Raw genomic sequence first — 27831 nt, forward strand, 5'->3', positions numbered from 1 at the left:
ATTATATCTAGCTTCTTGGCTAACTCTCATATCTTGATTAAGCCATTTCTATTAATGTGTATAGCACCACAAGGTGGTGGCTTACCAGGAAAGATTCTAGCCTATTTCAGTCTCGGGTTGGAGAATCATGGTGACTCACTCACTTCTCTTCTTCCCAGCATTCTGTTCTGTCTTCCCCACCTACCTAAGTTCTGACCTATCAGGCCAAGCAGTTTTCTTTATTAATTAACCAATGAAAGCAACAGATAGATAGAAGACACTCCTACATCACCACTACTTGCCAGGTTACTATTGTAACAGCTCTTGGTACGACAATGTCTTTTCTCCCCAGTAGCCCAATGAAAGCTAGCCATCGGGTCCACGTGTCCCACAGCCAAAGTGTGCAATGCCTTTAGCACACTAGGTTTTTACCATCTAGTTATGGTTGGCACAAGAGGAATGATGATAGCCTACATATTTAATTTGATTTGTTTGTTTGTTTTGCAGGGGGGGAGGCTTCCTTGACCAGTAGAGTATTTCTCATTTATAGCACATACCTTCTGGGGAGATCATTGTCCATCATGGGATGTTCTTTATACAAGGGTGTTTTCTGATCTAAGCTTTTACTTTTCTGATGTTTTTTGTTGGTTACCTTCTATGGGAAATATCTTTATGCACACACACAATTTTTTTTTAGACTGATCCTTAAACCAGACCAAACTTAGTTTGACAGGGTGTTTATTGGTCTTTCTGTCTGGTTAGTTCTTTGATTTAACTTTAACATTAGCAAGAGGAGTTCCTCTATAGTCAGAGTAGATGATGTGAACTTGAGGCATGCTCAGAGATGCTCCTATGGGTAAAAATGAAGTCATTTCCTCCTCTCCTGGTTAATACTCCAGTGGCTATCTAACAGCAATTAAAACATCCTAAACTTTGCAGTTTTCTAACTGCCTTATGTTGGCAGCTATTTAATTTGAAAGGAGAAGACAGCTAGGCTGAGTGTGGTTAAAAAATAAAAAAAAAAAAAAAAAACTTAAAGCTGTTTCGAGAGACACATTTCCACAGCCCTTAGGTTTTGGAAGTACTTCTAATCTGAATGGGGCTGTAAGTCTGAGAATCCCAGGAAACTTTGAACCATGAGAGTGTGTAATTCAGAAAGGCCCACAGCACTTGCTGCCCCACAGGAGTGCCTTGGCTGACTTGATGAAGCTTGATAGAAAAGCAGAAATTCCCTGGGAACAAGACAGGCTCAGGGGCTGCTTCCTCTCCTGAGCTCCATCCTCAGGCTCTGGGACTGACATCCAGCCAGCCTTCTGTGTCATGCTTACAGATCTGAAGTGGGGTGTCAGTCCCAAGAAGTCAAAAAATAATAATTAATTTGATAATAGTTGACATTGGACTTGGTATGCAAGAAGTACTCAGTAATTACAAACTGATTGCTTTTTATATATCAGAGCTCAGACAAACTTTTTGAGCTTCCTTTACAAATAAATTCCCAATACCCAGACAGTGGTTTAATGGATGAATGAATGAACAAGACATGTGAAATTCTTGCCATAATACCTGACTCAGTTTCTGTTCCATGAGGTCTGGTGGCTGCAGATAAGCTGAGGCTGCGGGCATCTGTTGGCATATTCAGTTCCTAGTAAAAGTATTAGTCAGCCTGGTACGCCTGCACATGCTCTGTGTGCATGCACTGGCTCTCCTCTAAGCTCCCTCTACTGTCTCCATTTTCATAGGGGACTTTAAACGGCCCAAGCTCACACTCCTTTTATGTGACATTTGAACTAAGGCAGGCTGACTTCAGAGACTAGTTTCAGATTCTTTTGAAAGACCTCCTGTGTGTTGGGTGTTGAACTCTGTCCTCCTGGTGTTTCTGTCTTAGACAAGGAGATAGCCCAAACACAGATAGCCAATGAATGTGGGAGAGACTTGTCTGAAAAAACAAGAGCTTACCTCAAGTAGGTAGTAAGGGAGAGTTATCTAGTGAAGTGCAAACTGAGGTCTAGAGCTATCCAGGAAAAGCGTTCCATTTGGAGGAAACCAGGTTAGCAGAGGCAGGCCCTGAGGTGGGTCTCAGAACTTCAAATTACCAGAATGCCAAAGGGGGAGGTGGGTGTGCCAGACATGGCTTAAGGCTTCAGGGATTAGAAGGCCTTCCAAGCCTTAGTTTTCATGACTGTTAGTGATCAGTATGAGGTTTAATTGGGACAAGTGCTATTTATGATTTTAGGACCTCATTGTCATTCCTGGGGAGAAGAATGGACACAGATCAGTATAAACACTTTTAGCTCAGAGACCAAAGGACAACTATGAGGAAGATGGAAAGTTCCAGTCGTCTGCAGCTCTTACTGTGTGGCAGGGCAGGGACTGTCCTGAGGGTTTTATTCCCATGTCTTCTCATGACTGAGGTGTGGGCTCGGAAGTCATAGGGCGGGGATTTGAACACATCTAACCTGACTGTAGAGGTTGGATCTTCACCCTCAGTGCTCTGCTGTTACAGCACACCAGTCTTGCCATTCCTGCCGCTCCTCCCTGCTTCAGTTGATGCGCACTCATGCTCGAGGTACCTTCTCTAGAGCGTGGTTTCTGTGCTCTGAATTTCAGTGTAGAGGAGCCTCAGCAGGTCTCCCTGGTGTCCCCCAAATGGCCTCCAGGGCATACGCGTGGTCAGGAATGGGAGCTCTAGAACTTTCTAGGGGTCAGCTCACATTGCTCTTTGGTATGAATAAGAGTCCTAAGTGTCCAGAGAGTTGGGACCCTCAGAACAGATGTTTCTGGCCTGTGCTCTTCTGATGGTTTTCTAGCTCAGCACTCCATGAGCTTCGTAGATGACCTTCTTTAATCCCCACAGTAAAATGAAATCAAAGAGGAAACTGAAGTCCACAGGGGTTAAGTAAAGCTGAATTTTTGAGGTGTAAGTTTTCCTCTGCTGCCCAGGTTGATCTCAAACTTGTGATCCTCCTGTCTCAGTTTTCTGAGTATCCAGCCAGTAGAGAAGCAGTAGAGATCTCATCCAAACAGTTGGATTAGTGCACAGGCAGACCAGCAAAGAGGATTTGCTGTATACAGATCTGAAAATCAGAAACTGCTTCTGTGGGCGGGATCGTGTGTTCAAAGAGGTTTACCAAACCTGAGTGTTTTCTTACGCCAGGTGCTGAATAGCGTAAAGGCACAGGTGTAACCTTATACTTAAGGTGGCAGCACTGAGAATGTCTGCTATTCTGATTGCTGAAGTAGTTTATACTGTCGTTAAACAAGTTACGAGGACAGAGGAAAAACAGGGAAACTGTGTCTTCTGCGAGAAGACTACAAGACTTACAGCCAGATGGCCAGCTATATGTTGAGATGATACTGGTGGTGTATGGCAAGACTCGTCAGTGCTCAGGGGTCATGTAGAAGGAGCTTTGCTTAAGACAAGTCTACAGGGAAGCGATGAGGCTGAAACTGAATGATGTAAAGCAGAGGGCACAGCTAGTGCCAGGGTCCCAGTGACCCAGGCAAAGGCTAAGGGTAAACGGCCAAATAATAAGACTCTGAGTGGCCAAATAATAAGACTCTGAGTCTGCTTACGTAGGGCCTTGTGAACCAGTTCACAGATCTTAGTTTTTAATCCTCAAAACAAGCTGCAGAAATATGTCAGATGGCAGCCACTTCACAAAGCACTCCAAGAACTCATTCTTGAGTCTGGCAAGTCCCCTGTCAAACAGGACTGTAGAAGCGTTCGTTTTTGTCTGTGGTCTTGAATGAGCGTGTGAAGGCTCTAAAGGAGATGTGCATGGCACAAGCAGAAAGCTGGCAGAAGGCACAGAGCAGGCATTGGAGTCATTCCTTGTAAGAAAGAGAAGGGGGAGCCATTCTGATCCCAAAGTGAGATTGTGGGGAAATAGGCAAGTTGGTGGAATTCGGAATTCGTTTCAGAGTGGGTTGACTTCAGCCTGAACGCGGAGTTCAGCCCACTCAGAAGCCGAGTGTTTTCAAATGAGTAAGCGGTGCAGCTTCTTTCTAGGCGGAGAGATCTGGAGCAGGGGAGGAGAGAAACGGACTGGGTTAGTGGTGTGAAGGCAGCCAGACCCGACTGTGGGTCCAGGCAGTGAGGTGACTTGGGAGAGAAGGGCTGGTTGGGGCAGAGGACTGGAGTTGGAAGACACAGGCTTGAGTTCAAATCTTGGTTCTGTCATCTGCTCGCTTTGCCTTGGCTTCCTGACCACAGACTGGGATAACAATGAGTGAGAGCTGCAGGGGCCAGGTTTCCTTCAGATGCTGCCTCTCCTTACTCTGTTTACGCGTCCGCCTTGTGGACATTCAGTGTACAAGGCACAGTGGTCACCGATTTTTGACGTGTGAACTTGAAGGAAGTTCGACAAATTGCCCAAAGTCACATCTGTCTTTAGAAAGCCAACATTCAGGGGCTGGAGAGATGGCTCAGTGGTTAAGAGCACCACCTGCTCTCCCAAAGGTCCTGAGTTCAATTCCCAGCAACCACATGGTGGCTCACAACCATCTGTAATGAGATCTGGTGCCCTCTTCTGACCTGCAGGCAGAACACTGAGAATACTGTATGCATAATCAATAAATAAATCTTTTTAAAAAAAAAAAGAAAAGAAAACTATAAAAGAAAGCCAACATTCAGAGTGATAGCAGCCCGCACTCTTGGTCACATTGCTGAAATTCCAGTGATAGAGTAGATGATTGGGAAGAAGGCAGTCGCCCTTTGAAGAAAGGACAGTTAAGCTAGACCTAACATGTGAGAAAGTACAGGCATTTCATAAGGAGCAAGTGCAACAGAGGCCGGGAAAGAGATTTCTAGGTCTGTGGGTAGAAAGGCTGTCAGTGTGTCAGAAGCAGAGAGAACCAAGCAGGGGTAAGGGTAGAGTGGGGGATTGTGAACAGAGAAAGAATGGAAAAGGATGCCCGAGCACACCTTGGAAGCTAATATAAGGGCTCAGACTTTATTTGTAAATGCCACAGGAGAAGTTGCCAGAGAATTTTAAACAGCCACTGTGACTTAATGGGAAGCTTTTAATAGGGGCATTCAGGTAGCTTCTTAGGAAACTTCTTCCCGGTCCAGGGGAAGATGCAGCAGGAGCCCTGCCCCTGCATCATGGCCTCAGGAGCCATGACAAAGGGTTTTAGGATAGGCCAGGGGTCTCCAGGTAGCCTAGATGGGAGAATTCAAGGATGGTAGGTACCTGGGGTTTGTTGTTGCTGTTGTTTTTGTCCTCGTGGATGTTGAACCTAGGTCCTCACACATGTTGGGGCTGAACACCTAAGTTTTAAATTTCAGCCATTGAAGGATAAATAGTATTTACCCAGAGTTGGTGAGATAATTGGAAGCAAACCATAGGGCTGGGTCAACAGTGAGTTCTCTTGTGCCTGAGTGCTCTGTGTGAGATGTATGTAGCTAGAAGATAGCATCTAGTACATGGTGGATAGAATCTAGACCTATGGGTCACCATCTCCTGGGGAGGGGGCGTTGAATCACCCTCTCAAGGGTCAGGTATCAGATGTCCTACATATCAGATATTTACATTATGATTCATAACAGTAGCAAAATTGCAGTTCTGAAGTAGCAGTGAAATAATTTTATGATGGGGGAAGGAGTCAGCACAACATGAGAAATTGTGTATTAAAGGTCACAGTATCAGGAAGGTTAAGAACCATTGTTCTAGACAGAGCTTAGGAGTAGTTTGGGCTGAAGATGGGAACCATTGGTGTATAGAAGTTTGGATTATATGGGAGAAGGGAGACACTCAGGATCCTGAAAAGCTTAACACCACCTAAGTTCTTCTCTTGTCATTACAGTCCTCAAAGTGTTTAGCAACACCAAAGCCAACTCAGTTATGTTCTCTACAGCCAGGGGCCAGCCTCTGACACAGGGCTTTGGTTCCCATGGTAGCAACACCAAAGCTAGCTCAGTATATTTTCTACAGCCAGGGGCCAGCCTCTGACACAGGGCCTTGGTTCCCATGGTAACAACACCAAAGCCAACTCAGTGCATTCTCTATAGCCAGGGCCAGCCTCTGACACAGGACCTTTGTTCTCATGGGGACAGTGGGATTTCTAAATGTGTATGCTCACGTCTCCATGTGCTTCTGCCCAGTTCTTCCACTGTGCTGGTCTGGGGTCCCCAAAGTATGCGATAACCTAGATATAGGTTGCTGGGTCATTCCTCATTTATCATAATCTAAATTCTGAGGAAAATGTAAGGCTTACAAAAACTGCATTCATTCTTTTTAAATTAGTTCATAATTCATGAAATCAAGTACAATTCAAAGATTTTTATTATTTTAAGTACCCAGTCAATGAATTAGTTTACATCTAAAATGTATTTTGTAAACTTTAAGTCAACAGAAACTTCATTTTTATTAAATAATATTTTCTGCTCTAAATCAAACTTCTCCTTTTTGAACCTTTATGTTAATTTGTAGTTGGGTTGATTGTAAAGTTTATGCTTTACAATACACACACACACACACACACTGCCTCTCACAAATCACCTCATTTCTTTCGGTTGCCACAACATTCTACAGTCTGTTCCTGTTGCTAAGGACTCTGGAATGTCCTAGTACAGAAAATAGTTATAGAACCTACCCCAAAGACAGTTTAAATTATTTTGTTTTCTCTATCTTATATCCAGATAAGGCTATCTGAAAGCAAAAATTTTACAAACTAAAGTTTTAGAAGTTTTGGAATAGGAACTGGGTTTCCCAGGGTAGCGTGAACTGGGACTAAGTTCTACATGTTTTCCACTGTGGTATTGTACATGTGCATGTATGTGCATGCTGCCCGGCAGGATGCCGCATGACAGGTGGCTAAGAACTGAACTTACAGCCTACAAACCCAGAGTGTTGCTTGTGCTGCTTGCTTACTGGGTGATAGTAGAGGAGCTCATGTCTCCTGAAGTTGTGGGATTGTTTTTAGATGGAAATGGAATGGTGCAGGGGAAGGCAGGAGCGAGTCTGGAGAAGCTGATGGGCACTACTGATGAACTGAGTGGGGCAGCAGAGTGAATCTCCATAGTGCAGTCAGCACAGGGTATAATAAAACAGCCTCTGAACAAAAGAAAGGGAAACAAATGTGCTAAGTCATGTAAAGTGTGCTTGGCACAGAACCCGGCAAATAGTGTTAGTCGGTAAAAGTCAGTTGTGATTGTGGGTCTCAGGTTGTCATTTTAAATATCAAGTGAGCTTACATTTTTAAGGAAATTAAAATTATAGCAGAAATACAGATTTCTTACAGAATAACTCCTAATTATAGAAGAGTGATGAAAACCAGGTTAAAGAGAAGGCAGTATTAATCATTGTACCTGCAAGGAGCTCTACATTTTTTCTCTAATTTCTTTCTTTTAACCCCCCCCCCCTCTTTTCTATCACTGGTACTGTTCTCAGAACATCATGCAGTTTAGACAGCAATCTACCACTAGACTACACTGTGCCCTACTTTTTCAAATTTCCTTAGTTTTAAAGTACTGGTGAGGTAGCTTCCAGAAGTATCTGAATGGATGGATGGATGGATGGGTGGGTGGATGGATGGGTGGGTGGGTGGGTGGGTGGGTGGGTGGGTGGATGGATGGATGGATGGATAGATAGATAGATAGATAGATAGATAGATAGATAGATAGATAGATAGATTGATTGATTTGAGTTTGGTTTTTAGGACAACATTTTGCTATATAGCACTATCATATTCTAAGCCGGCCTCAAATGCATCCTCCTGTTTTAGCCTTCAAAGTGCTGGAATAACATCATCTGTTGCCATGCCTACCTAAAGTATGTAACTGAATAACGCTGCCTATCACTGAATGCGGTAAGCAACAATAGACCAGCTCATCATAGGCTCAGAGGAAGTTGCAGCCATTCTTAAATGAGTGCTGTTTAACTTTTGTTTATTAAATAAGGTTAACTGGCTTGTTTTGGTTAATGAAATTATTAATTTGGTATTTAAATACATTTTATACTTTGTACCTCTAAACATGAAATGTATGCCACTCCAGTAATTTGAATTTTCCTCATTAGTATCTGTATTAGGATACTTAGCACAGAGATGTAATACAACTTCTGTGTCAAACAATAGCCTTAGGAAAATAGCTTGTTAATAGTTGGCATGGTGGTACATGCATTTAATCCCAGCATTCAGGAGGCTGAGGCAGGCGGATCTCAGTTTGAGGCCAGCCTGGTTTACAAAGTGAATTCCAGGATTGCCGGTGCTGTTACACAGAGAATCCCTGTCTTGAAAAACCAAAAAGACAAAAGAAAACTAGTGTCTTGTTTGTGCGTCATCCCATGTAATATAACTTTACCCTACCCCCATGTGGTACTGTGTTGAACCTGAAGGAGACATGCTTTTAAAGAAAACAGTGCCTTGTTTAGTTCTTTGCATTTATTTAAGCTTAGTCATGGAAATAACAGTGTGCTGCCAGTTCCTTACATTGTCTGCTCAATTTATGTAATCAAAGGTGTTTAGTTAGCTAACTCAGCATGGCATTCCAGGCTGCTCATGTTAGAATCTAGATGGAATACCTACAAATCCTTCTCAGGTCTTAAGTGACCATGTGCAATTGTATGCATTAATATTGAATCCCTTTTAATTGAATATTGGCTTTAGATGAAGTACTCCACCACTTCCTGACTCGGTTTCTCCTTTTGAGTAGAGACAGTGGGACCTGTGTAAGTAGCTGTCCAGATAACGAGCAAACAGGACAAAGAAACTACTCAGTGATGGTGCTTGCGTCCCAGAACCGTGATGCCCTTAGTCCGTTTCAGATTGATGTCTATTTATGTGCAAGTCAGTATAACAGACGCTTCTAAGAAAATCAATTTGATGTTTTAGTATCATTTTCTGACATTTCTTATGGTTTGGGTTTTTTTTTAAACCAGTACTAATATTCATGAAAAGTGAAATTAAATCTATAGGAAAGAGAAAAAAGGCCCATTAGCCTCCTACGTACATTGTTACTAGTTACTTTTGTGTGGGGGCTTGCTCAGGCTAGGCAAACATCCACCACTGAGCTACACCTTCAGCCTCCTTTCTTCCCTGCCTCCCTTAGTTTGATCTGCTAAAATATTTGCCAAGATAAAATGTGCTATCTGTACTTGCTTAAAATAGGTAATTTTGAAGTATTTTAATGAGTTGGTTCCTACACTGTTAATAACAACATCTAATGGTTGAACCTACTATGTTTAACCGTGTTTACAAGAAGTGAAATTACTGTACATTTATATATATATATATTTTCATAGTTTGGTTTTCATTGCTGACTTGTCTCCTGCCCTATTCTGAAAATCAAACCACAATCAATGAATGAACTTCTGTGTTTGTACCCAAGTCAGTCTGGAGTGATCAGAATGTAAGAGGTTACTGGGCCTTAAAAACAAGTGAAAACCATTTTCTTTGTGTGGCATGGTGGTGAGATGGGTAATTTGCTCTCTGGTGGTATCTCTGTGCCTTTCCTACTTGGTCCATAGGATTTGGGACTAGCCGACGGGAATAGAATGTATATTTAAGCAAATGACATCATTACAGCTTTGCAAGTTATTAAGCACATTTCATATTCTTGCAGATTGATCCTCAATCATGGTAAAGTTCACCTTTAATCATTTTATTGTCTTAGTGTATTCATTGTGTACATTTTAATAGTGCTAATACACCTTGTGTTGGTTCTTGTCGTGCTGTAGTTGAGACTTAGCCTGGTTTGAGTTTTTTCTCAGTCATGACAGGCCCTTCTTCCCTGTAACACGCTCTCCTCCAGATGCTTTCGGTCCCAGCAGATAATGAGTGATACTGTTTCTCTGTTGCAGATATGCCTATATTTGGTCTCTGTCCTGCACATGATGATTTCTACTTAGTGGTGTGTAACGACTGCAACCAGGTTGTCAAACCGCAGGCATTTCAGTCTCATTACGGTAAGTGCTGAATCATGGAATTCCTCTGGAGGGAAAGGTGAAGCCTTGGCGCTCACCTTCACCTTACTGAAGGCCAGTGATAGTACCTGCACCAACAGGATGTAGGCATTCCAATTCATAGAAAGAGAAAAAAGCTAGGCCGGGAGGTGGTGGCACACTCCTTTAATCCCAGCACTCGGGAGGCAGAGGCAGGCGGATCTCTGTGAGTTCGAGACCAGCCTGGTCTACAAGACCTAGTTTCAGGACAGGCTCCAAAAACCACAGATCTCGAAAAACCAAAAAAAAAAAAAAAAAAAAAAGAGAGAGAGATCAAAGCTGTCATGTCGGGTGTTGATTGGATTTTATATTTTTATTTTCTGATCTGCATTTTCTGGCTTTTCCTGAAATCTGAGGAGAAACTATCTCTTGAAACTTTACATCACTATTATTTTTGATGTCTTTCTTTCTTAAGTCCATGGTTATGAATTTAGTAGGTGTTTTTGTTTGTTTGTTTGGTTGGTTGGTTGGTTGGTTGGTTGGTTGGTTGGTTGGTTGGTTTGACTTTGGTTTTTTGAGACAGGGTCTTTCTGTGTAGCCCTGACTGACTGGAACCAGGCTGGCCTGGAACTCACAGAGATCCGCCTGCCTCTGCCTCCTGAGTTCTGGGATTAAAGGCGTGCGCCACCACACAGAAAACTGACATTGGAAGAGAAAGCCAGTCAGTTGCCCAGTGTTTTGGACGGGCCTTTGAAGCCTGGACTAGATTGGGCTTAAATTTAAACCTGAAGAACAACAGGTTTTTATTCTTTGGCTTGAGCAAGAGACCCAGTCTTAGTTTGCTTTATATAGTGCAGAGGGCGGTGACCACCTCAGTGCTCCTGCTGGGCCTGTGGAATGCCTGTGTAAAGCCAGTCCTTAGCACAGGGTATGTGGGGGTGAGGGCTGGGAGTGGGGTGAGGAGTAGGTAACAGAGTGAAGAGAGGTCCAGCTCTAGGCACAAGATGGTCTCTGTCTAGAACTAAAACAGCCTGAGGCCTTAAGAATAAGAAGGAACACATTGCCTACAGGTGCAGTGAGTAACTGAGAGCCTTAGAGAAAATAGCCTTCACATGAGGATTTGAAAGTAAATCGTTTGCTGTCTGTCTATAGGTTTAATTTTTCTGTTTTTATTTATTTATTTATTTATTTATTTATTATGTATACAATATTCTGTCTGTGTGTATGCCTGAAGGCCAGAAGAGGGCGCCGGACCTCTTTACAGATGGTTGTGAGCCCACCATGTGGTTGCTGGGAATTGAACTCGGGACCTTTGGAAGAGCAGGCAATGCTCTTAACCACTGAGCCATCTCTCCAGCCCCCTAATTTTTCTGTTCTTAAAGCTTGCTATATAAACCTGTTTTGGGAAGGCAGAAGGTAGTCTGCAATGACCTTTAAGCCCCTGCAGTTGCAAGTGTTTGTAGAGACTAGACAAGGCTCCCATGGACAGTGGCTCAGCTTATGTACTGAAGCCCCATATTTGGTGGGTCCAGGCTGGTGTCAGAGTGACATGAGTAAGCTCTGAGCCAAGAACACCAGGCTGTCTGGAATGTGCTAGACAGTCTCACAGGCCAGAGCTGTTGTACCCATTTGTGGATGAGCCTTGTATAAAAGTAGGCCTTTGCTGTGTGTTGATGGAGACCTGTTGCCGATACTCAGAACCAGAACATGGCTTAGTGATGCTTCTGGGAACCGATGAGCAGACTGGATTAGAAGGCAGCACTAGAGAAACCCTCAGTCTGTTGCTTCCTGAAGGACTTTTTTAAGGCTTGAAAGGGCACTCTTGGTCATCTTTGAGGACTGCTTTATCTAGCAATGACAGCACATTACACAACCTTGGTTTCCTGTCTCGGGATGCAGGATCAGTGTAGGGAGCTGTTGGCTAAAGTAAAGAAGAAGTAACATACAAATATTTTCTTTTTTTATTTTTTTTATTTTCTTTTTTAAATAAAATTTATTATGTATAGTGTTCTACCTGCATGTATGCCTGCAGACCAGAAGAGGGCACCAGATCTCATTACAGACAGTTGTGAGCTACCATGTGGTTGCTGGGAATTGAACTCAGGGCCTTTGGAAGAGCAGGCAGTGCTCTTAACCACTTGAGCCATCTCTCCAACCCTGCAACATACAAGTATTTTTAAAACCGCCATTTTAGTGCTAAAATTAGACCCAGATTTACTTTAATCTCCTGTGCCTAATAGTCCCTGGTGCCTAGTCACATCATAGATCCTGAGCATGAGGCGAGGCCATCTAGTGGCAAGGGAAATAATACAGCTCTGGCAGAGGAGGATGAGCGTCCTGGAGCCCTTTGAGTCAGCTGCAGAAGAGAGTGTTGGTGGAATTAGGAAGGGTATGGGCATCGTGAAGTGGAGGAGGGATGCCATCGTATCTGCCTGGAGGGGAGGTGTCCCCAGGGCCGAGGAGAACCCCTCTGGGTGCCACCCTGTCAATTCTTTTGAGTGCAGGAATTATGAAAGGAACACTATTTTTGGAAACCAATCTTCCCTCCTCCCTTCTCCCCTTCCTTTTTGATGAAATTCCAGGAGGACAATTCTTTCTTTCTCTTTCTATAGTTAGTAACTATAAAAAATGGTTTTCAAAATCAGGATCTTGCCAGGCAGCCACTATCAGTTGTTTATTGCAGTACAGATGCTCTAACTCGTGGTGGGACTCCATGGTATTAAGCCACTGTGAACGAAAATCCTCCTAATTTAGCAAACCTAGTTTAGCGATTCTGTCACCAAGAGCAGCTTTTCCCATGACGCTGTGGCTGACTGGGAGCTATGGGCTGCAACTGTCACTCAGAGCAGCAGGATTGGGCCTAGGAAATGGGCAGAATTCAAACTACAGCTTCTATTGACTATGTATTGTTTTCACATCACTGTGTGGCCAAGGCAGTCATGAACAGGATCTGACTTTGTCCTGGCTTTAGGAAAGCAGCTTTAGCAGGAGCATTGCTGTGGGCTCCGAGCTCTTTTCACCTATAGTGGCCATAGGTGGCCTTCCTTCCTTTCTGCTCCTTGACTGTGTTGAGTGCTTTGGATTCCTGAAGATGTCAACATTGAGAGTCAGAGCTTGTCTTAAAAAAAAAAAAAATCTCATACCTGCCAGTGGTGTGAATGTATCTTTTATAAGTGTGGTAGTAATTTCCTGTGAATTCATGTGTTGCTGGTATTGACTGTGACTTTTAGGAACAAACAGGCAGTTGCTCTGAAATCCTATAGATAGTTCATTGAAAACAACCAAAGTCAGGACAGGGAAGGGCACCACAGTGCAGCTCATAAGTTACTTATGTTGGTGAGATGGGTTTTGAGGAAACTGGTGGGCAGCACATTGTTGCCTAGAGAAGTGGCCATGTAATCTCTGCTAGCAAGCTGCCTTTGGGGAAAGCCCTGACTAGTGATGGTGCCGGCTACAGCATCACTGCAGTGTTCTGACTGCTCTCATGGTATAGCCAGTTTTCTCTCCTGAAGCGGTGTGGTAATAGTAATGTATGTTTTCTTGACATTGCTGTAACGTTTTAAAATATTCTAACATTCCTCGTGTTTATCTTCAGTTAGTTACTCAGTAATTTTTTTAAGATTTTTACTTATTATGTATACAGTGTTCTGTCTGCATATATGCCTACTCGCCAGAGAGGGCACCAGATCTCATTACAGATGGTTGTGAGCCACCATGTGGTTGCTGGGAATTGAACTCAAGACCTCAGGAAGGGCAGTCAGTGCTCTTAACCTCTGAGCCATCTCTCCAGCCTGTTACTCAGTATTTTTAACCACGGGCTGTTTCTTATGGTTAATATCCGATTTAAAAAATATAATTTGAGTCAGTGGATTCAAAAAACCCATTCTGAATATGAATCAAGGGCGCTTTCTGAGTAGACCGCCTCCCCAAACCTACTTCAGACTTAACCACATTGGAATCTCCATGAGCAGAACCCAGGAACTGGCAGTGGAGACCTCCCTTGGCTGGTTGTGACTTGCAGGATGGCCAGCGCTCCCTGCTCTCACAGACACTATCCACTCTAGGACTGTTACAGGTGCTCCCAGGGGTTGGCACAGGGACTGGTACACACCTATTCAGACTTGTTGACTCTAGCAGTGATGCAGAGAAAGGGGGCCCTGTTTCTAAAAATCGATTTTGAAGTCTTTGTATCATGGCTGGCATCATCACATTGATTGCTGCTGAAGCTGTAAACGTGAACGAGGTAACTCTCTCTAAAGTCCAAAGTGCCATTCTTTTGAGGTAGGAATCTTAGTGAGTTAGTGATGGATGTGTTGGCCATGTACAGCTACTGGATAAACTGTGTTCCTTCCACCTTTTTTTTTTTTTTTTTTTTTTTTTTGGTTTTTCAAGACAGGGTTTCTCTGTGGTTTTGGAGCTTGTCCTGGAACTAGCTCTTGTAGGCCAGGCTGGTCTCGAACTCACAGAGATCCGCCTGCCTCTGCCTCCCTAGTGCTGGGATTAAAAGCATGCACCACCACCACCACCGCCACAGACACAGGGGAATCTTATGTAACAAAACTAGGTGAGACATATTAATTCACCCTGGACAGGTACCATATTTAGAGTCTCTATAATTAATTGAAACCCTAATCAAATATCAGCTCTTTGAGCATTTTGCCTTAGATTGGTTAGACTGATCCACTCATTAATTAACCCTTTGGGTCAGCTTGACTCTGAGCTAGGGCATGATAGTGACTTGTGACTAAGCCATTCATTCCCAATATTAATCAGGCTCTAGCTGATGAAATTTGACTTATTTACTGACTTAATTTCATTTACTATTTTTATTAAGTCAGTCTTTATTTCTATAAATTACTTAACAAAGAAAACTCTAAGGGAAACAGAAAAGGCTAGTGTTGTTTATCATAAAGAATGGCAGAGTAAGGTAAAGAATATTTAATTCTTTGCTGTTGGTCTTGCCAGTGTTGGCTATGAATTTGAAACCTCCCCCTTTTGTTTAAAAGGAGCCTGAATGACTAGTAGGAGTGATAATGTACCCCAGAGTAATAGCAAGTATGTGGTATAGGTTAGCCAAAGAATTGAAAGAGGTTCGGAAAGTGTGTTTGTTGCACTTATGATTCAATGTTAATAATGTTAGGGGTGAAGTATAGTCCATTGTTTGGGAAATGCCAGCTTAAGCTATTTGACTTTATTTCCTTTGATGATTTAGGACTTTAACCCTTGGATAAAACAGACTTGGGAAGCAAAATTCTAGACTCTTCTGTTGCTGTACAAAAGGCTCACATGCCAGTACCTTTGTCATCCATCAGTTGTTCATACTAGTCACTGTAAGTGCCATGTGAATCCATTGGTCAGGCCTTAGTGTAACTCAAGCCCATGTCAGACCTCTGCTCACAAATGACAGCCATAACTGACTGCGTGGGAACAATGTTGATTAGGAGCATTGCTATCATCTTACAACTCTTTCCCTTGAGTGTATGATGGATCTTGTTTTTAATGAAGTGGGTGCTTTGTATTTTGTGGGTGCCAGCATAAATTACATTCAACAAAATGTCATTTACATTAGAGTATGGGTAACTTACTCAGGAGAAATCTTGTGCAAATTAGTTCATCTCAAAGAATGTTAATATAAAAGTTAAATGATTCGTACTCTGAAATGTTGTGCTAGACCTGGTTATATGCTGGTTTTTCATTGTTGTTAAAATAGACAGGTGTTTGTGACCAGCAATTGCTGTCATGTGACTGGGTTACTTTGCATCACAGAGGGTTTGCTATTTAATAGAGAACAACTACCCCTCTGATCTGATTGATGTAGACACAGGATGCAATGCCTTTAGGGTGTTTGTATGTCTTATTTGAATATTTCAGTGACTTTTTGAATGAGAAAAAAAATGTTTAACTATGGAAAATTCTTGCCAATGAATTGTTATAGCCTGAGTCTTTTTCTACTTTGAATTTTTGTCAGTAACTAATATTTTTTTAAGATTAGCTTTAATTAAAACATCTAATTTCCACAGATTGCTGATTATTTTTAATAGTACTTGATGATTTCCAACCAAAGCATTTTTGCACACATTATTCCATTTTCTGCTATTCCTACTTTACAGATGAAAGTCCTAAATTGAATTTTGTTTGCACAGATAAAATGTACCAAGCTGCCTGTTTCTTGCACGTAATATGAATGGATAGAGTTAAAAGAAAAGCCCAGGAAGATACAGTTAATTCTCCCTGTAGTGGTCTGTGGGACAGATGTGCTGTCTCAGGTCAATTCTTTAAGTTTCTTAGTAGCTTGATCAGCATTGTGAACCTGTTACATCAGAGAGATCCTGTAGCAATGGAAAGATGCAGTAGTGGGAGGCAGATGTTGAATCCGGCAGTCACTGCCTTTTCCTCCTTCATATGGCTTTCCTATGTATTTAACCCAGAGTCATGGCAGTGAGCCAAAGCCAAGGTCCATTTCTTGTAAAAAATGTTTTGTAGCTCTTGACAGAATTTTATTACTTTATTTCTTTCTGCAGTTAATAGATAAACTGTTACAACTGCAGAGCATAAAAACTGTGCCGTGCTTTCTCCTGCAGTCAGAGGGCCATGGAGCTAAGCAGAGCAGATACATCTTAGCAGAAGTGACTTGGGATGGACATGTTTCCACGTTGTACTTAATGTGTGTGGAAGGATGGTTCGACCCACACTCTTTGCAGCTTAATTACACGTTGTAAAATAAATTCACGTTTTTCTTTATCACAAGCCAAATAGTGCTAACCAGAACTTTCAGACAAGTTCAATAGGGTCAGATAAAATGATGCTCTCTGGATTATATAATTTTCTCTTTTCCCTTCATTGTGGGATAAGCAGAGAACTCTATACTGATGTGTTTTTTTGCTATTTGAAGGAACGTTTTACTTTCTAGTTATAAAATATATTGATTTTTCCATCCTATTGATACCTGCTTTTATTAATATCTGTATCTTTAGGATTTTTTTTTAACAAATATTTGTTTTGTGCCAGTTACATGCCAGGCACTTCTCTGTGCTGTTAGCAGAACAGTAGCTCTGGTACCATGGACTCTGTTTTGTTTAGGGGGGATGGAGAAAGACAGATGACCGCAGAGCAGAAGTGTTTCCTGGAGTGACTCCTGCTGGGGATAAGGTGTGGAGAGGAGCTAGGGCTGCTCTGCTAGCAAAAGACAGCTTCAGTACAGAGTTGATAGTTCAGCTCAGCAGCGAGAAAGAGCCAGTCCTTTGAGATCTGGAGGAAGGGTGTTTTATGCAGAGGAATCAGCTAGTGTAAAAGGTTCAGGATGGAAGTGAGCATGGCAGAATGGCTCATGAGGAGACAGCACAATGTACCCAGAGGGACGGGGTCTGGAATGAAGTTGGAAAAGGAAGACCAGGTCAGGTGATGCAGTGATTCCTGTAAGGTGTGGGAGCAGTCAGATTGAAGGGTTGTCAGACTGACACTTTGTCACTAGAGGACTGTTAAAGTCTCAGGCCCTCCTTTTGATTGCTTGGTGGATATAGGGGCCACAGTGGGAACCAGAGAAACCAGTTAGTATGTTGTTTTGTACTGGCTACGGTTTAAAGGTGGATGAGAAAAACCATTTAGATCAGGATTGTGGTAGCTGGAGCAGAGAGCTGGGAGTGGGGGTGAAATCTGCTTTGGAGACTTGGAGCCAGCAGGGTCTCCTGGTGGACAGAGTAGGGGCAGTCGGGGAAAGGAAGAGAGAGCAATGTCATGGGATTTTGGTTTGAGTAGCTAGATGAGATTTTATACTAGAAATTGTTAAACAACCTTCGTTAAAGGTATTTTGCTAGGCATATTAAGTGTATGTATATACTCAGCCATGAGTAATGGTGCACACCTACACAATCCCAGTACCCAGGAGGCCGATGCAGGAAGTTTGTTCCAAGTTGGGGTCTGGGTAAGATACATTGAGTTCAAGGTCTGCCTGAGGTACAGAGTGAAACCCTATCTCATAAAAGAAATGTGTGTGTGTGTGTGTGTGTGTGTGTGAGAGAGAGAGAGAGAGAGAGAGAGAGAGAGAGAGAGAGAGAGAGAGAGAGAGAGAGGGCGCGCTAACTGCTGCCTGGTGGCTTTATGAGAAGTTGAGAGCTGTTATGACTCTCCTAGACATAAGAATATTAACTACACCAGAAGGAGGTGATGGACTGATTAGCTGACTTTGTGCTTTTCTAAAGCCTTTCACCGTTTCTTACATACACACTCATATATGTTTAATTATATTTTGACATTGAAGAAAATTTCTCTACCCATACATTCTTACTACTAGTGCAGTAGAACCTCTCCTAAGTCTAGAGAAAAGTTTAGTCATAGAAGGCAAAGAAGTACTTCAAAATGGGTGACTTCGAAAAACTCAAACAATTGAAAATAATTTTTTTTCTGGCACATGTAGAAAATTTGTGTTTAATTCTGTGTGGCTTTTACTTTAGGGAAAAAAAGCTAACCTTTCCAGTTCAGGGTTCACCCCTGCAGAATTTTTAGCCTCTTAAGGATGGAGTTTTTGGCTGGATTAATGGCAGGCCAAGGGAAGTACAACACCCTTTTCTAGTCTCACACCCTCATTGCACTTGGTGTAATTGATTGTCTTTGGATAGTGTTCATGTTTACCTGTGAATTGTTAGCAAAGCTTAGGGATCAGACGGTGGTTCTCAGCCATCTTTGGAAATCAGGCCATGAAGGTAAAAGATAATGTGTGTGCCTTCTATATGTGAAGTTTGATTTAGCCCCGAAAAGCCATTCCCTAAAAGATGAGAAGATGTAAGCAGAGCCAAGCTGCTGTGCAGAATTAGCCCGGGGTGAGTTTGCTCACATGAACTCCATTTTCCAGCTTTCCTGATGGCGTAGCTGCGGTTCCTGGGGAAGCTAACCTGGCTCTAAGATGGCAGTCTTTCAGGCCCTCAGAGGAATGAATTGCCTGGTATTCCCAAGTTTGAAAATACTTTCCTCCCTTTCAAGTGCTACTTGGCAGCAGCTGAGGAATGCTAAAGCTGCTTTAAGTGCCAATTAAGGCCAATTATAACCCGCCTGGCCTGCTGAGACGAAGGAGTTAGTGGAGCTTGTGTTCTTGTAAGACGAAGCACTGCCTGCCGCCAGCGACCGGAACACAGTATTTCCTGACTGCCAACAGCTTGTTTGCCGCTGTGCAGAACATAGGATGATACTTGCGCTGGCTTTTAGGGGCGCTCTTTAGGAAATCCCAAGGTTTGTGAAGGATAGACTAAATTCTGTAGTACGAACTTACATGTTACTCTAATCCTTCAGTCTCTTCAAGTGCTGTCTCTCCATCCTTCTTCACCTTGGTTGCGGTCAGTAATAGATAAGATTGCCTGACTGCCTGCTCTGTACATGGCCCTGCACTGTGTGTCTTGCTTGATTTGCTCCCCACCTATAGGAGGAGGCACAATGCCAGGTGAAGCCAGAATCCTCTTTCCCTGGGCCATACAGTTGGACGTGCTCAGACCAGCCTCTGTGCTTTCATCCCTCTGGCTGCTAGGAACTCCAGTCCACAGTGCATACCGTTAGGGTCACTGCATGACTCTGCACCGCAGTAAAGCTGGTGTGTGTATACCATTCAAACGGCGGCAGAGGATTGGACTGCAAGGTGAGGATGTAAGATGATATTTACATCTTAGTAAAATGGTATTTTCATCTTTTTTTAAAAAAAAGATTTATTTATTTTATTTATTATGTATACAATGGTCTGCCTGCATGTGTCCTTGCAGACAGAAGTTGACACCAGATCTTATTACCAGTGGTTGTAAGCCACCATATGGTTGCTGGAAATTGAACTCGGGACCTTTGGAAGAGCAGCCAAAATGCTCTTAACCACTGAGCCATCTCTCCAGCCCCTATTTTCATCTTTTTAATGAGTTGCCTTAATTATTTTCATAGGAAAACATAGACTACAGCAATAACAACAACAGCAAATCTTCATGTACACTGTTGAAAAATTATTTAAACAGAGTAGTAATGTTTTCCAGAAAAACAAAGCCAAAGCCAGGGCTGCCTCAAACAAGGCTTTCTTCAGAGCACTGAGTCGTGTCGAATTTGATCTTTATTCTTGGTTATTGTATTTATGTACACATTCTCAGTTCATTATCACTCGTGCTTTCTCTAACATAGTTAAAAACGAGTTCAAATTATTTCTCTTAGCCACAAACCTGCCTGCATCACAGCTGCTCTGTAGGCTGAAGTCGAGATCCCAGGTCCCAGGCCAGCCTCATCATCAGCAAGACGGTCTCAGAATAAAGCAGACATGAGCAGGCTTCAGAGACCTTTTCTGGCTGCTCACTGTACCCTGACTTAGTCCCACAACAGCCACAGTTCCCTGCTTTCAGGAGTTTGTTTTCTTATGAGCACTGTCCCTGTGTACAGAAGGGATGGTTAGGGAAGCACACACACAACTACAAATGCCCAGTGACTTTAAATTGTTCATTGTTTCTAGCCAGTAGGGAAATGCAAACTAAAACTACTTTGAGATACCACCTCACCCCAGTCTGAATGGCTGTCATCAATAAATTTCAACAACAGATGTCAAAAAGGATTTGGAAATAAAGAAAACCCTCATATACTGTTTGGTGAGTGTGCAAATTAATGTAGTCATTGTGGAAATCATTTTGGAGATTTCTCCAAATTCAAAAGAAAAAACTACCATGTGACCCCCACTGTTTCACTCCTGAGCATGTACCCACAGAACTTCATACCCTAGGCAGACATATTTGCATCTCCGTGTTTGTTGCTGCTCTGTTCACATCAGCAAGGAAGTGGAACTAACCTAGTTGTCCATCAGCAGAGATAAATGGATAATGAAAATTTGGTATGTTTAATGGATATACTATTCAACTCTAAAGAAAAATGAAATCACAAAGTTTGCTGGAAAATGAATAGACTTGAAACTTACATTAATTGAGGTCATATAATCTCAAATAAAAAGTTCTGTATGTTCCCCCTCCTAATTAGAATCTAATAAATAGTGTTTATATGTAAACAAGTACACCTGTGGATACTGTATAGCAAGTAGAAAAGAACTAGAAGGACCACATGTTAGCTGATGCGGAGTGAATGCAAGCTCATAATGGGATGGATACAAAGATAATTGTCTTCCTAATTCTCACTCTCCTGGCTTGATCATCTCTGGTGGCAGTGCATAAGAACACTCTCAGTAGTGAAAGGGTGAAACACATGGCTTTGGGTACAAATGGCCACTCAAACTGTTCATGGGGTTGTGAGTCTTTGCGTCTGATTAATTAGGGCATGTAGGTTGTTTTTTGTTTGTTTGTTTGTTTTGCAACCATCTTTGTAATAAAATTTAAAATAAAAGTAATAAATTTAAAAAGATACTCAGTGCAGTGGGACTGAGCCTTAGTAAGAAAGGCCCCTTGTCCCAGAGACCCTTCCGTTGTCCCCTGGGGCTGGCACGTGAGTCACTGTGGACAAAACTAAAACCTTTTGCACTTAGATTGCACGTGATAGAATTTGCTTCTCTTCTGGTTTAAGAAATCCAGTGAATTAGCTTGAAATCTTCTCTATTAACTATTATAAACAGGGTCTCACTCAGTCCACTCTTGCCTAACTTACTGTGTAGCCCAAGCTACCCTAAAATCCCAGAGATGATCCCAAGATCTGGGAACAGGGTACGACCCAAAATACCCAGCTGGTTTTTGTTTGTGCTAATTAATTTTAGGATTTCAGGATAAATGTTTTTTATCGTGTACTTACCAACCTGCTCATCTCCTCCAGTGTCTTCAGGACTACTGCCTGGGTATCCACACTGCCGTCGCCCTGCAGCCTGGACTCTTGCTGCAGGTGTAAAGCAGTGGGCAGTGCTCCTTCTTCAGTTCATTCAGAGCATATTTCTGCTCTTCCTCAGTCTCTCCTGCCTTCTGGTAAAATCATTTACACCAGAGAGTTCTTGACTTTTGCTAAGCAGTCTCCCTCCCCCCACACACACACACACCTCTCATCCTCTCATAGCCCATTCTATTCTGCTGGCCATCTTCAGTCTAGACTTCTCCAAGTGCCTTGACAGTGTTCTCTCTCATATCTACAATAAAAACCTTCCCCACAGCCACATCTAGGAGTGGTCACATCCTCTCTCTCTCTCTCTCTCTCTCTCTCTCTCTCTCTCTCTCTCTCTCTCTCTCTCACACACACACACACACACACACCTCCCTCTCTCTCTCTCTCTCTCTCTCTCTCCCCCCCCCCCCCCCCCCGCTTTAACATTTTTAATGTTCTTTCTGACCCTGCAAGCATCTGAGGCATTATTCCCTAAAACTCAGATCAGCTGGCAATTTATCTCAGGTCTGTTTAGCAGTAAAGATTGTAAGTATCAGGAAGGGATAGTTTGTGGAGATTGTCACAGTGATGAGATGGGGGCAGCCAAGCCAGCATCACCCGCTCACAAGGAGCTACAGGAGAGCTCGCTGCTTTGGCTCTCCAACGATTAGATGGCAATAAGCAAATATAGTATTGGGCAGATTTGAAAATATGTATCAAATTGGTCCAGATTGTTCTTAACTTGATTTAGGAAGGAAAACTTGGCTTTAAAAAGTTTGCTTAATACACTTGATTCCTTAGTGAGTATAGCTAGTGTAGGGAAATAAAACATGGAGAAAGGCTCCTGATATTTATAGAAATACCATAATTACAGAGGTTTTAAATCAGCCCTTATACTTTGAGTAGCATTGCTACTCTACAGGTATCTGGAAAACAACAGTGTGAGTCACTCACATTTGTAATAGGCAAACTCATAAACTCCATATTCAGTTCTGACCATCCGCCTCTCTTTAATGGAGAGGAGTGGTTCTCAGCCTATGGGGTTGCATATCAGATTCCTGCACATAAAATACTCAAGATTACGATTCATAGCAGTAGCAAAAGTGCAGTTATGAAGTAGCAGTGAAAATAATTTTATGGTTGGGGTCACCACAACAGGAGGGTCACAATATTAGGAAAGTTGAAAACCACTGATAAAGAGGAATTAATTTATACCAGCCAACATACCTTGTATGACCATATTAGATGAAATTAAACTCCACCCCGTTATCTGTTGATCTGCCAGGACCTTTGTCATTCAAGTGCTTTTTACAGTAGTAGCAAATGTTACATAAGCCCAAACATGGAGCATATTTGGAGTTGGTGGGCAGACTCAAATCATGATGCAGGCTTGCAGTAGCAAGTGTGCAGTGAAGCACGGCTGAGCTCTGAATGGAAGGCAGCAAGGAGCCTCTTGGGAGGAGCCCTTCCTCTGCACAGAAGCCAAGAGCTCCGCTGGGTGAGTTTTTCCTGGCAGTTTTCAGAAGCTGGCTTTGGCCTGGGGCCTGGTTCTGAATAAGCCTGTGGAAGGTAGGTTAGGACTTTGCTAACTAGCATAGAGCCAGCGGAGTCTGGAGAGTTTGTGGAGCCCTCTTTTCCTTCTGGGTTTGTCCTGTCCTGCTAAGGTCCTGGAGGGGGGTTCTGCTGCTCCACTGCTGGAGGGAGGGAGCTCTGGTGCTTGGGATCAGTGCTAATCTCAGCAAGAGGGATTAGCTGCTGCAAGCTGTCCACAGGAGCCATTCTGAAATGTCATTTGAGTGATCTGGCCAAAGTTCAAATGCAGACAGGAGTTGAGTTTGCTATTAACTCATAGGAAGTGCTGAGGTCTGCATCAAACAACTCCCGGGTTTCAGAACACGGAGAAAGCATTGGGTACTACCCTCTAAAAATGGAAGAGCCTTGTAACACCCTCTGACTGTTTTGTTTTTTAATCTTGTGGTGAGTGAGGTTTCGTGACAGACAGCTCAGTGTTTCCTGTAGAATGTGTTTGAAAGTTATTTTGTCCGGTACTTGAGATTCACAGTAGAATCTTAAACAGCACTGTGTGAAGGACAACGGCTTCAGAGCAGACGACAGCGAAAGTGTGTGCGCTTCACCATGGTTTTTTACTCAGAAATTTGTATTTTTTTAGTTGTATTGTTGCGGCACCAGCAGAACTACGATAATTACTTATCTCATTTTTTCAGCCTTTGGGCCGGGAGTGAGATGACAGTCAAGTTCTTTAGTTTTTACTGGGATCAAGTTTCATGCCTTCTTCAATAATGTGCTTGACTGAGTAGTTTCAGTTCAGGTTAAAACAGCTCCCCAGTTGTAGGGTTTTAAATATAAATAGATCTTTAATCAGAATGCTGGTGCTAGGATTTTTCTCAAAATTCCCGGCTTTAGTGTTGGTGTTTCTGGTTTCATTTTTGCTGGCGCTGGTGCCTTTCATTTGCAGGTAGAGTAGACACGTTTTCTCCATAGAAAAAGGAGCATGACTGTCAACAGAGGCACCCTGCCTCACTCCTGACTGACAGGTGCGTGGAGGCGGAGCCTGTTGGGCAGTTTCCGACTGAGGTTTGCTGTTGTCCTGTTTTGGTTCATTAAGTTTGCTGTGCTCGTCCAGAATAAGATGAAATAATAAGGGTGCAGAATTAGGGTACTGAGACAGATCGAGCCAGCACGCAGCAGGTGGTGCTTCTGTCTGTTGCTCCCTGGAATTGAGCCTCTTCCTTGATCAAGGAGATGAGACTGACTGGGGTTCTACACAGAAGTTCCACCTTTAAAAAGCAATGAAAACAAAGTCTATAATTACTGGTTTGCTATGTTGTTTTTAATGTTCTTTCTCTTCACTTGTGAAAATAAAATTACATTATGTACCAAGGCAGCCTAAAGGTGTTGCTGTAGCACATACAGGCCTGAAACGCATGTCTTTTCTGGCCTCAGCTTCTCGAGTACGGGGTTTACAGGTGTGAACCACTACCTCAGCACTTTTTATGAGTTAATAGCAAAATTGCTAAATATTATGGCAAATTGATGAATTTGTAGGGTGATGTCCCCCTCAACAGATAGCTGTGCCCCAAGATTGGTGGGTTAGGGAGTTCTCACCACTCTTACTTTGCTTTTCCCTTCTCTTGTCGTATATTGATAGCCATGGAATTGAAGCATCTCAAGGGAGTAATGTGATAGTATGTCCAAGTGATGATGTGAGGTCATATCTACTTCCGGCCCAGTGATTGGTGGCTGTACTCTGTCAGCGCCCTTTGGATAACACCTAGTTTCCTGAGGACAGCAAAGAAAGAGAAGTCCCTATGACTCTTGGCAAAATAAAGTTGTCAGCCACCTTGTTATTCATGGATTGTCAATGGATGCAGTCAGAAATAGGGACACCTATATCACAGTGGTGGCCAAAACATCTTGACGATTGGGTTTTGTTCAGAGCTATATATAGCAGCTTTTTCTGAGCAGGTATTCTCCCTGACGTGTGTCTGAGGCAATAGTAGCCCTCAAGTAGAAGTCTGAGTCTGTGACAGATCTCAGAACTAGATAGATAGGAGGCCTGTGGGAGCCCAGCTGGCCCTCCAGGGTTTTCCTTCAGTTTTCCTTCCAACAAGGTGTCCATGACAGCAGTGGGGAGGAAGAGGTGCTGCTGCCAGGCCCAGTGGGAAGGGTTGGTGACATCCGGTATTCCTGTCTCTGGCAAGGTATTGGGTACCTTTGAAAAGTGGTTTTACAATGCTCTCAGAGCCCTACAAGTTAATCAGGCAAAAAGGACTACCCCAGATGTTCCCTGCGTGTTCGCGTCTCTCACATACTTGAGAGCACAGTAAAAGGACAGTCCTCTTGGGATGCATTCCTGGCAGGGGATTATTTGAGGTTGCCATATTCCTACTCCTTTCTTAGCAACATTATTTACAGTCCATTCACGCTCGTCCCTCCCCCACCAGTGGAGTCATTCTCCCTTGTAATCTGCCCTTTGTGATCTGTTCTCTTTCATGCGCAGTGTGAATGGCTCACTGCAGTGTGAGCCCTGCCCAGAGTTGTGGAAATGCCAAGAGGCCCAGATCCTTTAGTGCGGCCTTTATTTCCGTTATAAAGCACTGACTTGAGGAGCTTGATAATTTGATTATAGACCTTTGGTGAAAAGTTGTTTCAAGTGGCCCAAGTGCTGTAAGTGACTCTCTTTTTTCCACTTCTTACTCAGGTTTTGCTTTAAAAAGCACCCCTACGTTAGAGGAGAGGAAAACGCTTTGGCAGAGGTAGCAGTTGGAGACTAATTTGTTAGGGCAGCCAGTATTGAAATCATCCCTTTCAGTTAAATCTTTCTAGTGGAAATGATGCCAAGTGCTTTGTGGTGAAGAGTTCTTTCTCAGTGTTTTCCAGTGCCATTTGTAACCCACCTAAACATGTCTGAAGTGCCTCCCGGCCCCAGTTCGGCACGCCCGAGGTCTGCTCTGGATCCCCCAGCTTACAATTGGAGTGTTTGAGGGACAGTCCCGCCCGTGGCTTCCCTCTCAGCAATTTCTCTAGAGCATCTCGTCCCATGCCAGGAGAACCTAAAGAAACAGAATCAAAGAGAAAGAAGCTTGAGACGTGGCTGCAATAGAGCTAGCCGTGCTTGCTGGTCAAGTGCGTAGGCGTGCTTCTAAATAAAAGGGGACAGTGACAGGAAGTGCTGGTCCCTGTCAAAGTGACGCTGTTACCTAAAAATGCCCCTGTGCTCAGTCCATGCCGAGATTTCTCGAATGGGGTGCCACGTGGTTCTTTTAAGAAGTTATTAAAATAAATATGAACTCCTAAATAAACTTAAGCCATTGTTAGATAGGCATTGCGTAGAGTAGGGCTGAAGTAGACACCTCTAGTCAGCTACTCCGTTTCCTAAGCTTAGCAAATAAGAAACCGAGCGGACAGAGTTTGGAAAGGTCTGAAGCCTTAGGGAACACTGCTGTAGTGCAGAGTTGGTGTGTGAGTAGGAGCTGCTGGGCGTTGAGTCTTGATTTACCCCTCTTTGCAGGTATTCTTGGGTATTCCTCAGGAGGTCATGATCATAAGGAAGGACAGGTGATACAATTGATGTTTTTACATGTTGTCTTTGGCAGGCTGAAGATAGAGTCTTAACATTTGGGGTTGAGGAAGAGGATATTAGTGACCTGTGGTGTTTACAGCCTGCACACCAAAGTGATCAGTGTAGGCCAGTGAAGGCATCGTGTGAAAGAGAGAAAGATTCTAAAGTACACCGCTGCGTGTTATGCCTGGCCAGGAATCTGCGTGTGTACATTTTGTGACCACATAAGAGGCTGATTATTAAGTTTTTCTTTAATGGAAGGTGATGGTGGGATGTTTTTGGACTGAGGCTTCCAGAGACTGTATGCATTTATACATTCTTGATGCCAAATGCATACTGTTTAGCCTTCCCTGGCAGTGTCTTGAAAGAAAGTCATGAGTTTGTTGCTCTTACAAAGCCGAATGTGTACCATGATCACCTTCTTCCGTTCCACCTCCATCTTTTCATGAATTTCACTTCTGTCCTGTCAGGAAAATAAGCTAACTTTTAAAATCATAAAATACAGTTAGCTTGAGTAAACATCTTTTGTTGTGAATTTATTTATTTTGGATGAATTCTAAGTTTCCCCAAAACTGCTGTCAGAGGAGACCTTAGCACAGCGGTTCCCGCTCTCAATGTCAGCAGGGGAGCTCCGTGAGACCCACATTTGCTACAGCCAAATGCAGAGTTCCCGTTTTGATCTTTTCTGCATCAGGGAGAGGGGCTTTGTTACTCTCTATGGATCCTGGGTAGCAGTGGGAGCCTGCAGCTCCTGTCAGCCATGCAGTCCTGGGGGGAACGGCTGTTAGTCTGGGGTACACTGTGGAGGCTGGAGCACTGGGGTACACTGTGGAGGCTGGAGCACTGGGGTACACTGGAGGCTGGAGCACTGGGGTACACTGTGGAGGCTGGAGCACTGGGGTACTCTGTGGAGGCTGGAGCACTGGGGTACTCTGTGGAGACTGGAGCACTGGGGTACACTGGAGACTGGAGCACTGAGGTACATTGTGGAACACTGGGGTATACTGTGGAGGCTGGAGCACTGAGGTACATTGTGGAACACTGGGGTACATTGTGGAACACTGGGGTACATTGTGGAACACTGGGGTA

General features: G+C 43.3%; 1 protein-coding gene across 3 annotated transcripts in view; it reads left to right on the forward strand.

Moving 5' to 3' along the window:
* Positions 1 to 27831, forward strand: part of Atxn7 (ataxin 7) — a 92267-nt gene that overhangs the window by 32570 nt on the left and 31866 nt on the right. For all 3 annotated transcript variants that reach the window (XM_050160490.1, XM_050160491.1, XM_050160492.1), the window contains exon 4: positions 9780 to 9884. In XM_050160490.1, coding sequence (XP_050016447.1) covers positions 9780 to 9884 — 105 coding nt within the window. The remainder of the gene's footprint in view (positions 1 to 9779; positions 9885 to 27831) is intronic.

This window comes from Alexandromys fortis, unplaced genomic scaffold (assembly GCF_014885135.2).
Source record: "Alexandromys fortis isolate MF-2015 unplaced genomic scaffold, M_Fortis_MF-2015_v1.1 scaffold_116, whole genome shotgun sequence".
Taxonomy (NCBI): Eukaryota; Metazoa; Chordata; class Mammalia; order Rodentia; family Cricetidae; genus Alexandromys; species Alexandromys fortis.